At 42.8% G+C, this 14966-nt stretch overlaps 2 protein-coding genes across 3 annotated transcripts; both read left to right on the top strand.

Annotated features, from left to right (window-relative positions):
• The first annotated feature begins 4910 nt into the window (after positions 1–4910).
• LOC120718143 (protein FAM151A-like) lies at positions 4911–14952 on the top strand. 2 transcript variants are annotated; one of them, XM_040006501.1, is made up of 10 exons: positions 4911–5145; positions 5251–5400; positions 5470–5632; positions 10565–10622; positions 11997–12086; positions 12240–12316; positions 12437–12573; positions 12838–13837; positions 13913–14092; positions 14478–14952. In XM_040006501.1, the coding sequence occupies exons 1-8, from the start codon at positions 5037–5039 to the stop codon at positions 13110–13112; spliced, it is 1059 nt and encodes a 352-aa protein (XP_039862435.1). In that variant the 5' UTR covers positions 4911–5036; the 3' UTR covers positions 13113–13837; positions 13913–14092; positions 14478–14952. The 2 variants fall into 2 exon arrangements, with proteins under 2 accessions (XP_039862435.1, XP_039862434.1); XM_040006500.1 differs by having other exon boundaries at positions 5251–5632.
• On the top strand, positions 5917–7725 carry LOC120718144. The gene is made up of 2 exons (XM_040006502.1): positions 5917–6975; positions 7288–7725. Exons 1-2 carry the CDS (start codon positions 6581–6583, stop codon positions 7598–7600), a joined length of 708 nt encoding a protein of 235 aa, XP_039862436.1. The 5' UTR covers positions 5917–6580; the 3' UTR covers positions 7601–7725.
• Positions 14953–14966: the final 14 nt, after the last annotated feature.

Genomic DNA, 14966 nt, shown 5'->3' with positions numbered 1-14966 from the left:
AGGACACTGTTTCAGTCTGACTGACAGAGAAACCTGTAGCTGTATCTACATGTGAGGCAGAGGCCACACAAGCAGCTTTCTATGTTTCACAGTGACTGAGATCTTCAGTGGGGGTGGACATGCTCCTGTACAGATCTCTGAGGAGAACCAAGGTGCAGTCAAAGAGTCCAGTCTGTCCTCACAGATGTGAACATGTGCTTTCATCAGGTCTGCTGTCAGCTAGCAGGCTCACATCAGAATCACTGTTCCTGAAAAACACAGTCTGTGTGACATCATCAGTCAGCTGATGGTCCCAGATCTGAATGGTTTCTGTCTCTACTGAGGAAGTCAGAGAATATCACTGAGGTGTGGATCAGGTCTGAGTGAGCTGTGGAGGGACAGCTTTAAACAGTCCACAGGTCTCACGTCCTGCTCAGTCTGGTAGCAGATACCTCGTATTGTTCCAGATGTGCTGACATCAGCAGCAGCAGCACAGCTGTGTGATACCATGAATCTCAGTTATTGATCCAACACACAGTAAATACAAAGATCAGGATTTCTGAGAGTAATCATTATGAGTCTGAACACATGATCACTGAATGTTAGTCTCCACAATAATAAGCTAACACAAGCAAACACAGCTTTCAGCTCTTATTTTGAAACTGGCTGATTTAGAGAGCTGTGATGTGAGCGTGCCTGGCTCTGAGGCACTTGGGTCAGCCTCTGTTGTTTAGAAGTGTTACAGACTGTGAATGACACAGACCTGTCAGTTTCCATGTTTGTCTGTAACACAGCTCAGGGCTCCATGCTGAACACATCCATCCAGTGTTATTGATCCAGGACTGATACCAGCATTGGGATCAATACTACAACACACAATCACATGTGTCCACGTGATGCAGTTTGAAGAGCAATCAGATGTCTCTGTATGAGGAGGCGGGGTCACAGGAGGTTCACAGAAACTCTGCAGCAGCATCATCAGCTCACATGGAAACTTTGATGATTCACTTCTGTGGTGTTTTTACAGAAACACGTCACAAAATTAGCTCCACCTGTTTTGTGAGCTTTGAGTTTCTTGTCTTCATCCTGGATTCTTGTGTTGCTGTTTTTACACACAGCAGATATTTCCTGGTTGCTTCCTTGATGACCACATGAAGCTTTCTGAAGCTTGGATTGAAAACGCTTCATTACTCAAAGCTTTCCAACACAGGCCTCTGTGCTGCCATCTGGTGGACAAACATGTGAAGTGCAGCGTGAAGCTACAAATGAAACTGCTTCAGCTACGTTTATATATAACATACTATAACCTATATAACTATATGTATAGTGTATTATGTAGGTTTTAGAGCTGGGGGTAGAACTGCTGATGGCCTGGTTGTTATTTATGTTCCCCATGGTTCACCAGCTCTCACACAACATCAGCACCAATGATCCATGTCCTCATAAACCTCTGAATCAGGTCCTGAAGCAGTGACGTCCTGAGTGAAGACCTCACTGATCACATGACTCTGGTCACCTGACTCAGTGTTTCTGAAGCAGTGTGCTGGGTTTTTAAAAATACCTGGCTGCTGCCTGATGTTGGGCCCACAGAGGAAGACGACTCACTCGCTCTTCTTCACTTCCTCCTTAAACATGTGGAAGGAGAGCAAAGTGCTGCCAGACTCTTATTTCTGACAGGAACAGAAGAAACCACAGCAAACTGTTCCAGTTCTTCATCTTCATCACAATCTATTTATTTATTATGGTGTCTTCAGTCTGAGGTTTGAAGTTTCCATGTCTGTGTGATGTGTGGTGTGAAGGCTGCTGGTTAAACTGGGACTCACTGTTTAAAGCACTGAGTGCTCATAGAGAGATGCTCCATGAGTCCCAGTACAGACTACAAACATGGTGGAAACTTAGCTTTGATATCCACACACTCTGCACGTCTGTGAGTAACTGTGATGAAGATGTGCAGAGATCTGTGTCCAAACAGGAGAAAGACTGTAAAGACTCTGTGCTTCTAACAGCCTCTGTTAACATATGTGAGGCTGTTTGTTGTTGTTGCCATGGAGCTTTGCACTGTTTGGGTCAGCAGGTCATGTGATCAGGTTTGTTCTGCTGGGCGATGGTTCAGTGTCAGGGTTTGTTTGCATTCATCAATAAATATCTAAATAAATCAAAGACTCCATGTTTGTTCTTTCATCATGTGACCTCTGCTCATCCATCTCTGTGTGTATCAGGATACATTTAGTTCATAATACACAGAAAAATCAGAGTTTTTACCTGTAATAAATGTGAAAGTAAAGATTCCTGCAGTGATAACCAGGCAGGACTGAAACACATCCAAGCTGTCACCACGGTAACAGCACCGTCCATCCACAGGTCAGGGGAGGAGCAAAAAGAGGGACTTTCACCATACATACATACATACATACATACATACACCACACTTGACAGGTAACCCTATTGGAGTCACCAATAGTGACTAGAGATGGCACGATACCACTTTTTTATATCCGATACCGATATCATAAATTTGGATATCTGCCGATACCGATATGAATCCGATATAGTGTTTTTTAATCAATAAAACTGTTTTTTTAATATCTTGCTGCATTTTGTATAAGTTCATACTCAAGTTTAAATAAACAACAACACTAAAGCTATTCTGTTAGACCTGTATGCAAAAACTATTTCATAGTTCAGCAACACTGATCAATCTAATAAACTTAAACCTGCATCATCCTCCCTATTCTGGTATTTTAAAGAGTACTTAGCTTAAGCAACCTCACTAACAGGGTGCCAACTCCCAGTAACAAAAAAAAATGTATTGATAGCAATGTTGAACATTATTACACAGGAAAAAACAACTACAGTAAAATAATCACAGCGTGACGCCTCTGCCTTTGTAAATGGAGGGACAGTAACTGCGTGTAAACCTGCAGACAGTCAGATTAACAGTATTTTGTCTCTATCGGCCATTCTGCTATTCATCTCATGTAAACAATAACGTGGCCACAGCGTGACGTGAAAAAGGCACATACCTTTGATGTTGCGTGACAAACTCTGTATTCCTCGTCCACACGTAAAGGCAAAAAGGAGTTTTAAAAAATCCCAGTTTTCTGTGAAAACGCCGTTTACGTGGACGAAACAGCTGCGTGTTCAGAAACACCCGTGTAGGTGCGGACGCAGCGTAAAAGAGTTAGTAGTTTATTTTCTTACTGCCTGTAATTTATTGCAGATTGCTTGTATTTGCGAACATTTTTCTTGTAAAACAAAGGCAGCAGAAAAAGTTTGGGAACCACTGCTGTAACTATGAGACAGATGGCTGACACACGAACCTGTGGGAAGTAACATGTTTGTAGAAATGTGAAAATGTCCATGCCATAATCCGTCCCATGTTTCCGTGTGGCACTGTGGAGTAATGCACAATTCTTCCAAACACGGACAAAATATGTAGAGGGAGATTTGTTACAAGGTGTGTTGTAATCCCAGAACAGTGAAGATTACATAACAGAAGAGCTTCACAGCTCGTCAGGCAGCAAGTGGACACTGAAGAGTGTGTGTGCCTTATCAGAAGGAAAACTGTTCTCTGCACCTGAGATAAAGGATCGTATAAAAGAAGAGCGAGCGCTCCCTGAGGTCTCCGACTTCTTAGACATTTGAACCTAGACAGGAGACGTGTGAGAATGGCAGGAGAGGACAAAAGGAGAGATGAACGAACTGCTGGAGGATCAGAAGGAAAGCAAAACAGGTTGGAGACAAATCAGTTGCTCTTTAATAAAATGGATGAAGCAGCATGTACACTTGTGAGACATGCATGTGTGAGGTCAGGTAAACCTCTACAACATGCTGAAATGCTGCTTCTAACACAGAATAGACCGACGAGCATTAATCGTGTATCCCCACAGGATGGAGCCCGAGGCTGACGACCAGCGAGTGGAGCGAGGTCAAAAGAAGCGTGGCGTGCTGCCCAAACGACTGCTGATAATGTCGTCTGTGGCTGTTGTGCTCATCGTGCTGCTGACTGTCATCGTTGTACCTGTTGTGCTGCTCACTAAGACGCCAGGTACATTTTTACAATATGTACGATATTAATGATAAAACAATGATGCAACTTTGTTTATGATCCAGATGATGAAACATACCTGAGTAAATGTATTTATTACTCATCACCAGAGGTACATTTCACAGTACTTTGTACTTATATACTGTATTATATACAACTGCAGTAATATCAGAGTCCAGCTGGAGCTGGTTGCAGCACCTGTGGCCTTCAAAGCATTTTCTCTGCATTGGATCTGAACAACAGTCAAATCTGAGCAGACGTGCCAAAGCTTTGTTTCTTGTTTTCTGTTTGCACCATAGTTCTTCCAAATGTTTCAGTTCAGGATTTTTTAACTGCTGTCATGTACACCATCAGTAAACTGTGACATTACTGCTTTTACCTAACCTAATCATCACCACGTTTCACTGTAAAGACCAGGGCGCTGCTTTAGTTGGATGAGCAGGCGACCACGTGCAGCACGGTTTGCGTCCGACCTGCGGCCCTTTGCTGCGTGTGTCCCCCTCCTTCCTCTTCACCGTGTCTGTCTAATAAGGCCAAACACAGACTGTAGGCTTAGCCGTGGTTCTGAAAGTCGAATGGAAGCTCAAAGTGCACGACTGGCAGTGTTGTGACATGCATACCTACTGCATGTAGAGTTCACCTGAGTGTACAGCGACAGTAAGATGTCTTTGCACAGGTGAAACAGCCCACAGTGTTGCAGGGTTTCACAGGGTGCTGCAGCCTCCAGCAGTGTGCCTTCTCCAAACGTAACACTTAAATACTCGCTGTGTCAGCATCACAACTTTATATTGCTGCTGCTAAAATCAGTGATTACAGTGATCAAAGTTCATTTGATATCATACTGCAGCTCATTGCAATGCCATGATGCATGAGTGCTCATCGTCGGCTGTTTGAGTTGAAAGCTCCCAGTTCTGCTGTGACAGGGACTACGTACCTATGACTCTGTCACTGTCTTGCTGTCCAATCGTGTTCCTCAGCTCCGTCTTCTGCCTCATTCTCTGGTGGAGACATGCTGGAGTACTTGGTGCAGACGGGGAACATCAGTGAAGCGGACGGCCTTTTGGCTACGTGGTTTCACCGAGCCAACAGCAAGGAGGACATGTACAAAGCGCTCATGGGTAAAAACACTCACACAGACAACACTGCATTATTTGATGGTGTCGGTGCCTGAACCTGCAGTCAGGTACAGACAAAACAAGCACCGCCTCCTGTCATCTTTTCAGGTGACACCATGATCTTGGAAGCCGATGTCACTCTCATGGGTTATGGGACCCCTGATGAAAAGCCAGTCCCGATCATGGCACACCCTCCCGACATATATAGTGACAACACTCTCGACGAATGGTTAGATGCTGTACTGGCTTCTGGAAAAGGTACAGATCAGAACTATTTCCACAGAAAGTCCATCAGATCACAGTTTTTAAAGGCGTGTTCGTTTGCAGGCATCAAGTTGGACTTTAAGGCTCTGGAATCAGTGGGTTTGTCACTGGACCTGCTTAAACAAAAGGAAAGCAACAAGGGAATAAACAGACCTGTGTGGCTGAATGCAGACATCCTCAGAGGCCCCAACGTCCCAAGCTTTGTAGCTCCAGTCAATGGAAGCAGGTATGAAATCCTAGCTAGCCCTCTGAATCCTATCCTGGCCATTTGTGGCCACTTTGCTTTTCGCTTTTCAACCATTTTTGTTCTGTTAATGCCAGTGGAATGAAACTTCCCAAAGGTGTGTATTTTTGTCAGATTTTTTAATTTTCAACATCAGCTCCTTAATAATGTCAATAATATTCACTATACACTAAATAGTTCCTCTGGGTTCTATCGTGGCCATTTGTGGCCAATTGAAACCCATTATAACCACCTTTTTTGATTCCTTGTTACTATATCCTAGTACTATATCATGCAATTTAGGTAAAATTGCTTTCATTCTAAAGTCAACACATGAAAATTGTAGTTTTTAATGTTTTTTACCAAATGACATCATTTACCCATTTTTGGCCAAGCAAGCAATTTCATGTAATATTCTGAGTTTCTAGTAGCAGCCTTTGATGGCCTACCACACTCCAATGGACCAAAATAATGAAACAATTTTGACATAGGTTTGATCTTAAGGATCTAATAGTTTGTGTTTATGCATGACATTGCAGTACAAACATGTATTTGCAAGATAGACTGGAATAAATTCAAACATTACATAGGCTGCAGTGAATTTCTGTGGATGCAGGATATTGAGCTTTGAGGTTCCCAGTCACTTAGCTTTGAAGCACATGCTAAAAGCACTTTTACTCTTGTATTTTTCATCAAAAGATACCATACCCAAAATATCAACTCTAGAAATAAAAACAAAAACAAAAAAAAACCCAATCACAGGACATTTTGCAGAGTTCAAACCTGCAGCTGCAGCTGGAGCGCAAACAACAACAAACACTGTTTGTAAACGTGTCCTGGAGTTTATGCAGGTGCAGACAGAGCTACTGCTGTAAGTAAGCCTAACAGCTTCCAGATCATTTATTCTGGCAATATGGCAAGAAGGTCATCACTGCTTCAAGCACTGCCTATATGATCTGGTCAGAGAGCAAGGACAGCAGCAGTCATCTGTCCTTGAAGAAAATACATCTGCCCAAGATGAAGAAACCTCCTCTCCAGAAGATGAGGGGACAATCTTCAAAGAGGCTGACTGCATCACCACTGATGTTGAGTTCTAGCCAGTGCCCAAATCCTCTTCTTTGGGGGAGGATTGGGGTTGGGGGGCATGGAGGTGGAGCCCCCCCCCCAATGATTGGAGGGCTCCACTCACTCCACTCCACTCCAGACCACTGGAGGGCTCCACTCACACCCAGTTCTCAGGAAGTGTTGTTGTTGTGTTTTGGAGTGAAAGTGTTGAGTTCTGTGGTGATGAGCAATAAACGAGCGGTGTTTATCGAGAGCTCTCGTGTCGTCTGTGTTTACCTCCACATTGGTGACCCCTGACTCGAACATGCTGCAGTCCGATGGTGGCGCCGACTCCGCTCTGGATGCATCAGCAGCTACGTTTGCTGTGGCGCAAACGTCCTACCTTGTCAGAACACCGGACTTTTGGCTTCACGATCCCCCGTCGTGGTTCGTGCACGTGGAGGCCCAGTTCGCCCTCCGTGACATCTCGGCTGACGACACGAAATATGGCTTCTCTCGACCCGCTAGCAACCCGTAGTGCGTTGACGCTCCTCCGGGACCCACCCACCCGAGTACGCCGCTCCTAAGGAGGTGCGTCTTCGGTGCTATGCCCTCACCGAAGCAGAGCGAGCCGAGAAGCTCCTCTCCCTCTCAGGCCTGGGTGGTGGTACGGCTCTCGAACGGATGGCGCACATGCTGTCCTTTCTCGGACCGGACGACGGGGGATTTCTCTTCGCCCACATTTTCCTCAGACAGCTGCCGGCGGCCATGAGAGCCGGCCTCGCCAACTCTCCGCTTCCGGGCACGAAGGATTATCGCTCCCTGGCTGAGGACGCGGATCGTATTCAAGTACTCAAGTATTTAAGTATTTATTTTTATTGTCATTGTCAAAGAACAATGAAATTGCGTTCTCCGGCTCAATATTGAGCTCTTTTATTTGGTCATTAAATTGCGTCACTGGCCACTAACACACCATGTGTGACATTGCTTTTGGCCATTCATCTCCTCCCCCCCCCCCCCCAAACAAAAGAAAGAATAAATAAATAAATAAATAAAGTAAAAATAAATCATTGTAACAGTTACTGTTACTGACCTGCAATGATGATAAAAAACATATTAGGTTTCACCATTTATATGCTAAAAGATGTGAACTTTATTACTATTTTTACTATAATAATACATAACCTGACTGGTATTCAAAGGGTATAATATCAGAATTTGAATTATATTTTGGTTTTTATGACTAGAAGCGGTGCTAATTTAAAAAATCAAGTCAATGAAAGTAGAAAAATGTTTTAATATATATTAATTTTATAGTATTTTGTAAATGTAAACAGGGGGTGGCCATTTTTGGCCACGAACAAGCTGAGAGGGATTTTTTTTTGTTTTTCTCTCACTGCACAAAAAAACAAAGATGCATAAAACTCATTGATACTTTTAATTATTGCTATGCATCTAACCTCCATCATGGTTAGAAAATAAATCAGTTTGCATGTATTATTTAGAAAAAAAATGGGGATTTTATGCTTTTATCCCTATGTAAATCATTACAATTATGTGATTTAACTGGTATTTAAAGGGTTAAAATGATGAATTTGATTGAAATTTTGATTTTCATGAACAGCCCTGATGCTAATCTAAAAAATCATGTAAAAAAAATTGGACATTTATAGCATTTTGTAAATGTAAACAAGGGGTGGCCACTTTTGGCCACGAACAGTCTGAAAGGGTTTTTTTATGTTTTTCTGCCACTGCAGAAAAAAACAATGTTGCATAAATGTCATTGATGGTGTTAATTATTGCTATGCATCTAACCTTCATCATGGTTAGCAAATAAATCAGATGGCATGTATTATTTAGAAAAAAAACTGGGATTTTATGATTTTCTCTATTTATGAGTTGTTATGATTGTGTGCTCTAACTGGTATTTAAAGGGTTAAATTTCAGAATTTTAATGAAATTTTGATTTTGATGAACAGCCCTGATGCTAATCTAAAAAATCATGTAAAAAAAACTGGACATTTCTCTTAATATATAATAATTTTATAGCATTTTGTAAATGTAAACGGGGGGTGGCCATTTTTGGCCACGAACAAGCTGAGAGGGATTTTTTTTTGTTTTTCCCTCACTGCACAAAAAAACAAAGATGCATAAAACTCATTGATACTTTTAATTATTGCTATGCATCTAACCTCCATCATGGTTAGAAAATAAATCAGTTTGCATGTATTATTTAGAAAAAAAATGGGGATTTTATGCTTTTATCCCTATGTAAATCATTACAATTATGTGATTTAACTGGTATTTAAAGGGTTAAAATTATGAATTTGATTGAAATTTTGATTTTCATGAACAGCCCTGATGCTAATCTAAAAAATCATGTAAAAAAAATTGGACATTTATAGCATTTTGTAAATGTAAACAAGGGGTGGCCACTTTTGGCCACGAACAGTCTGAAAGGTTTTTTTTATGTTTTTCTGCCACTGCAGAAAAAAACAATGTTGCATAAATGTCATTGATGGTGTTAATTATTGCTATGCATCTAACCTTCATCGTGGTTAGCAAATAAATCAGATGGCATGTATTATTTAGAAAAAAAACTGGGATTTTATGATTTTCTCTATTTATGAGTTGTTATGATTATGTGCTCTAACTGGTATTTAAAGGGTTAAATTTCAGAATTTTAATGAAATTTTGATTTTGATGAACAGCCCTGATGCTAATCTAAAAAATCATGTAAAAAAAACTGGACATTTTTCTTAATATATAATAATTTTATAGCATTTTGTAAATGTAAACAAGGGGTGGCCACTTTTGGCCACGAACAGTCTGAAAGGGTTTTTTTTATGTTTTTCTGCCACTGCAGAAAAAAACAATGTTGCATAAATGTCATTGATGGTGTTAATTATTGCTATGCATCTAACCTTCATCATGGTTAGCAAATAAATCAGATGGCATGTATTATTTAGAAAAAAAACTGGGATTTTATGATTTTCTCTATTTATGAGTTGTTATGATTATGTGCTCTAACTGGTATTTAAAGGGTTAAATTTCAGAATTTTAATGAAATTTTGATTTTGATGAACAGCCCTGATGCTAATCTAAAAAATCATGTAAAAAAAACTGGACATTTTAGTTAATATATAATAATTTTATAGCATTTTGTAAATGTAAACAAGGGGTGGCCACTTTTGGCCACGAACAGTCTGAAAGGGGTTTTTTATGTTTTTGCTCTCTCTGCACTAAAATAACAATGCATTATAATCAATGTTGATGTGAATCAATTACATGCCCCAGACTCTACTATTAATAATACAAGAAATTTCAGTAGCAATGCAATTATATAAAATTGCGAGATTTGAGGTTGTCGTCCAGCTGGTGCAGTGGACAAACAAACTGGTGTTTAAAGGGTTAAAATATGAAAAAGTAATAATTATTTTATATTTATGGAAAGAACTGAAGTTACTTAAAAGCTTTATGCAAAAAAAAATGGCAACAAAACAAAAATAATAAAAAATTACAGACCTAATCTGTAGGTGGCCACTTGTGGCCACGAACAAGCTGAAAGGGTGGTGTTTTTGAACAGATTCAGAGGGCTAGACCGGACACAGACCCTTGGACAGAGTTCAGAATTAGGAAGGGAAAATGTCTAACATCTAAAGACTGATCGGGAGGTTGGTGGTTCGATCCCTGGATCCTCCAGTCTGCATGCCAAGTGTCCCTGGGCATGATACTAGCCCCAGGTCGCTCTCCGATCTCAGCATGAATGTAGTTAGGAAGCACTAAAAAGCTTAGAAGAAAGTGACTGGGTGAGTGTGGTGTGGAGACTTGGGAGAGCAGGAAAGTGCTACGTAAGAATCAGTCCATGTTTATGTCTCCCTCTTTTTTCAGGTTTTTGGAACTCATTCAGGACAAGTTTCCAGATGTGACTTTGTCTCCTGGATGGAAGGTATAGCACGCTCACAGTAAGAACCCCATTGAACCATTATACCAGGCATGTGACGAGGTTCTGGGAATGTTCCTGTCAGGAACAGGAAGAGACTCAAGGAATCCTGAACTAACATTTATGAGAGAATTCAAAGCTGGAAGAAGAACTTTGAGCTTCAAAAAGATCCTTTGAGCTAAAGTAGACAAAACAGCTTTTATGTTCCTGTGATCCCTAAAATTAAAGACAGTTGAATTAATGTTGACATACATTATGGTAAATGCTTCATAGTGGGAACCATACATTACCCATCAAGAGTTTGGACACCTCATTTCATGGTTCTCTTTATTTCTACTACTTCCTACACTGTAGATACTGAAGACATCAAAGCAAGATATATGGAATTATGTAGCAAAGAAAACAATGATAACTCTAAATGTATTTTAGAGTCCTGTAAGTAGCCGCCCTTTGTTTTGTTGACAGAGCTGCGGCCTTCTCTCAGCTTCATGATGTCGTCACCTGAGATGGTTTCACCTCACAGGTGAGCCTGTCAGGGTTCATTGGTGGTGTTGGGACCATCATCTGTGTTGTGCAGAAGTCAGGGCTGTTAGCTGTGTACCAACCTATTTGACAACTGTTGAAATTCATATTATGGCAAGAACCAATGAGCTAAGTAAAGAGAAACAACAGCCCATCATTACTGTAAGAACTGAAGGTCAGTCAGTCGGAAACTTTGAATGTGTCCCCAAGTGCAGTCAGAAAAACCATCAAGACTACGATGAAACTGTCTGACATGAGGACGCCCCAGGAAAGGAAGACCAGGAGTCCCTCTGCTGCTGAGGATACAATCATCCGAGTCACCAGCCTCAGAAATCACAAGTTAACAGCAGCTCAGATTAGAGCCCAGATAGATGCCACACAGAGTAGAGACACATCTGAGTAGAGTAGAGACTGTACAAATCAGGCCTTTATGGTCAAACAGCTGCTGAGAAACCACGACTAAGGAAAAGCAACAAGCAGAGATTTGTTTGGGCCAAGAAACACAAGGAGTGGACATTAGACCATCTGTGCTTTGGTTTGATGAGTCCAAATCTGAGACCTTTGGTTCCACTTTGTGTGTGGATGGTCTCTACATGCATGGTTCCCACTGTGAAGCATGGGGTTGATGGTTTGCTGGTGTGGGGGGCTTTACTGGTGACACTGGTGGAGATTTATTTAAACTGAAGGCACACTGACCCAGCATGGCTACCACAGCATCCTGCAGCAACATGCCATCCCATCATGGAGAGTGATGGAGGCCTGGCCTCCACAGTCACCTGGCCTGAACCCAGTGGAGATGGTAAACACATGGTTTATATTTTTGACTGAATAACAGCTGTATGTGCTTTATTTCTTTAGGTACTCTATATTCACCAGCTCACAAACGAAACCTACTCCAGAGCCATGGTGGAAGAAATGTACAACATGATCAAAGACGTACCTCAAAGGGTAAGTGTGAATCCAGGTTTCAGTGGTCCCAGTTCAACACGCTCCCATCCCAACACGCCTGGGACAAATCGTCGGTGTGTTGCGTGCTGGGATGAGAACGCTCTGAGGTGTCGGAGAACGGCAGAGCTGACTGTTCAACGTTTCATCTCTTAGGTGACGTTCCCAGTCCACGCCATGCTGGTTCGCAGCGGCTGGCAGCACCTGAGCTGGCTCCTCAACCAGTCACCACGGTAACAGATAACTTCCACGTTTACTATGGCAATGATTGGAAATCTGCTAATCAAACCAGTAACTGGGGGCTGCTCGCTGTCCATGAGCGCCACAGACTGACTGTTATGCTTTGTGTCTAGGTTCAGCCTGACTTTGTGGCAGGGCTCTGTTAACCCCAGCGTCAGCGACCTGCTGTTTGTCCGTGACAACACCCACCCGTGGCAAGTCTACTATGACATATATGAACCCACGCTGTCAGAATTTAAGCAGGCTGTAGGTGAGGAGCGTTCATATGGAGCAGACTTACACAGACTATGTTTGGGTAAAATAATAATTGTGTGTGATTTATTCAAATCAGCAGATTTGTTTTCAGTGAGTTCTGACTGTTGTTGAAGAATAAAGAAAAACATTATTAGAAAACTACATGAAAAATCATTGGAAACTGAACCTTTTGCTCATTGTGTGTATTTGTTTAAGCTTCTTCTGAGATGAAGAGTTTGCTTCTGTTTAGTTCTTCCTGGTTCATTGTGTGTGTTCACAGGTAAGCAGGACAGCGTGAGGAGGTTCTATCCTGGAGGAGATCTGATGGAGTTTCTCCACCCAGGTTACAGCTCAGACCTCATGAACCGCCTGGCTGTGCCTTTGCTCCCCGTCTCCGGCCGGGCCTCCCTGCTCCGTCAGCTTTCAGGCAGGGTGACACAAAACGTTTTACACCTCAGGGTTTATAACCTGATTTTAACGTGCCAGACTGAAACGCCCGGGCAAAGCACGCTCTCAAAGTTGTACTTTACATATGCTAGCGACATCTGGTGGTAACATCATGAATGACAGCGGGGCACTGTCGCGAGAAACACCAAGAAACTGCCTCATTTGTGCCACGAAGCATTCAGAGATCCCTCGTGAGTTTTTTCTCAAGGTATTTTTAAAGTGAACTTGCTGTATGCACTGAAGTCATGTGGCAGCTGAACCTTTCGTTCACATCGGTCATCAGGATGATGTTCTTAGTGACTCTTGGTGGCAGAAACGCTGATGTCCTGGGATTTTGACCGTTACAGTAACAATTGTGAAAAACAAAAACTATCTGTTGTTTTGGTAGAAATGAAAGCGCCAGAAGTGTTCAGAGCTGTGCTGAGCAGAGAATACAGAGCACAGCTGCTCGATCAGAAATCAGTGTTTGAAGCCGCAGTGGACCGAGGCGGCGTGTTGGACAACGGGGAAGTGACTGCTGCAGAGGTGCGGCTAACATTTGGCCCTTTGAGTATCAGTCGTGGTCACAGCCTGTCCGTCCCTTCACAGCTGCGGTCTCCTCATCACCTCATGATAATGCAGCATGTCACAGATCAGCTGTTCATCCTGATGATGTCAAACTGTAAACCTGCACATGCTGCTGTCGCACCACCTTAAAGTCACACTGATAGTCTGTTTCACTAACAGGTGGGGGCAGCGGGATGCTGGTCGTTCGTGTGACCTCTGACAGCAGTCGACCTGGAGTCCTTCTGGTAGAAGGTTCTGGAAGGAGCTCAGAGCCCCTCACACTGCAGGTATATCTGTAGATCACCAGCCAACCACCAGCCACGTTACATTTTTATTAAGGCCAATCATGTGTGTGTTCTCAGGATGTTATTCAGACCCTTGGGCAGGCTGCTGATACCTCCTGGGGAATTTACCTGAGGGTCCAGAGTCAGCAGCTGCTGGAGGCTTCTCTTAATCTGCTGCAGTCAGCCTACGGGGCCGACGAGCTCCACAGGCCTGTGTGGATCAGCATGGAGGGCTTACAGAGCAGCGACAGCACAGCAGTAAGCACATCTGATCCCCCCTGAAGCAGTGTCTGCAGACAATACGTTAATAAATAACAGAGCAGACGCATGTCACGTTAAACACACCTGGCTGGAAATCCATCAAACTAGAATCGAGCAGGTGTAAATGTTGGAGCCTCCTCGAGGGTCCACCCTGGCTGGGAAACTATCACACCCCCACAGAGAGAACAGTTGTATAAGCTGCATGTTTGTCAGACGGTCCCCAAGCAAATGCAATCCTCTGTTCGTCATGAAGGCTTTTTAGCTGCTCAGGCTTGGTCAGCCAAACTCAAGTTCACTCCAACAATGTCCAGTGCCGATCCAGTTAGACGATGGAAACGTGTCATTTTAGGCTGTTTCATAGTCGTCCTTCTCTTTGCTCCAGGTCTTTGTGTCCACAGTCGAGCGCCTGTTTCCATACGTCACTGTAGTCCTGGCTGAGCACAGATGGCCTCCTCGGATCCCAGCGGCGGTGTCACAGAGGGTGGCTCTACACCTGAATGCAGCCTCGCTGCCCACGGGGCAGGAGCAGCTTTATGCTTTACTGGGAATGATGGACAAATACGACTTTATAATTGAGGTGGACACAAAGAAAGGTGGTGCAGCTGTCACTGTGGTGAAGGAGCTCCATGCACAGCGTGCAGGCAGAGCAAGCAGAAGCCTGTATATTCTACCTCAGTGATCAGAGCACGTGTGGGCTGAGAGCAGGTTTAAATGTGCTTTTATAGTCACCACAGAGTCTCAGTGTGTATATAAATGCTGCTGCTTTGGGTTGCTGAAGTTAACATCATTATACTGTATATATATGATTCAATGATTATTATAAAATTCATAATAAATTCTATTAAAGGAACCAAGTCCAAAACCAGAATTA

The sequence above is a fragment of the Simochromis diagramma genome, unplaced genomic scaffold (genome assembly GCF_900408965.1).
Source record: "Simochromis diagramma unplaced genomic scaffold, fSimDia1.1 OVJJ01000800.1, whole genome shotgun sequence".
NCBI classification, from domain to species: Eukaryota; Metazoa; Chordata; class Actinopteri; order Cichliformes; family Cichlidae; genus Simochromis; species Simochromis diagramma.
Note: the sequence above shows the minus strand (reverse complement) of the source record. Positions and strands in the feature narration are given on the sequence as shown.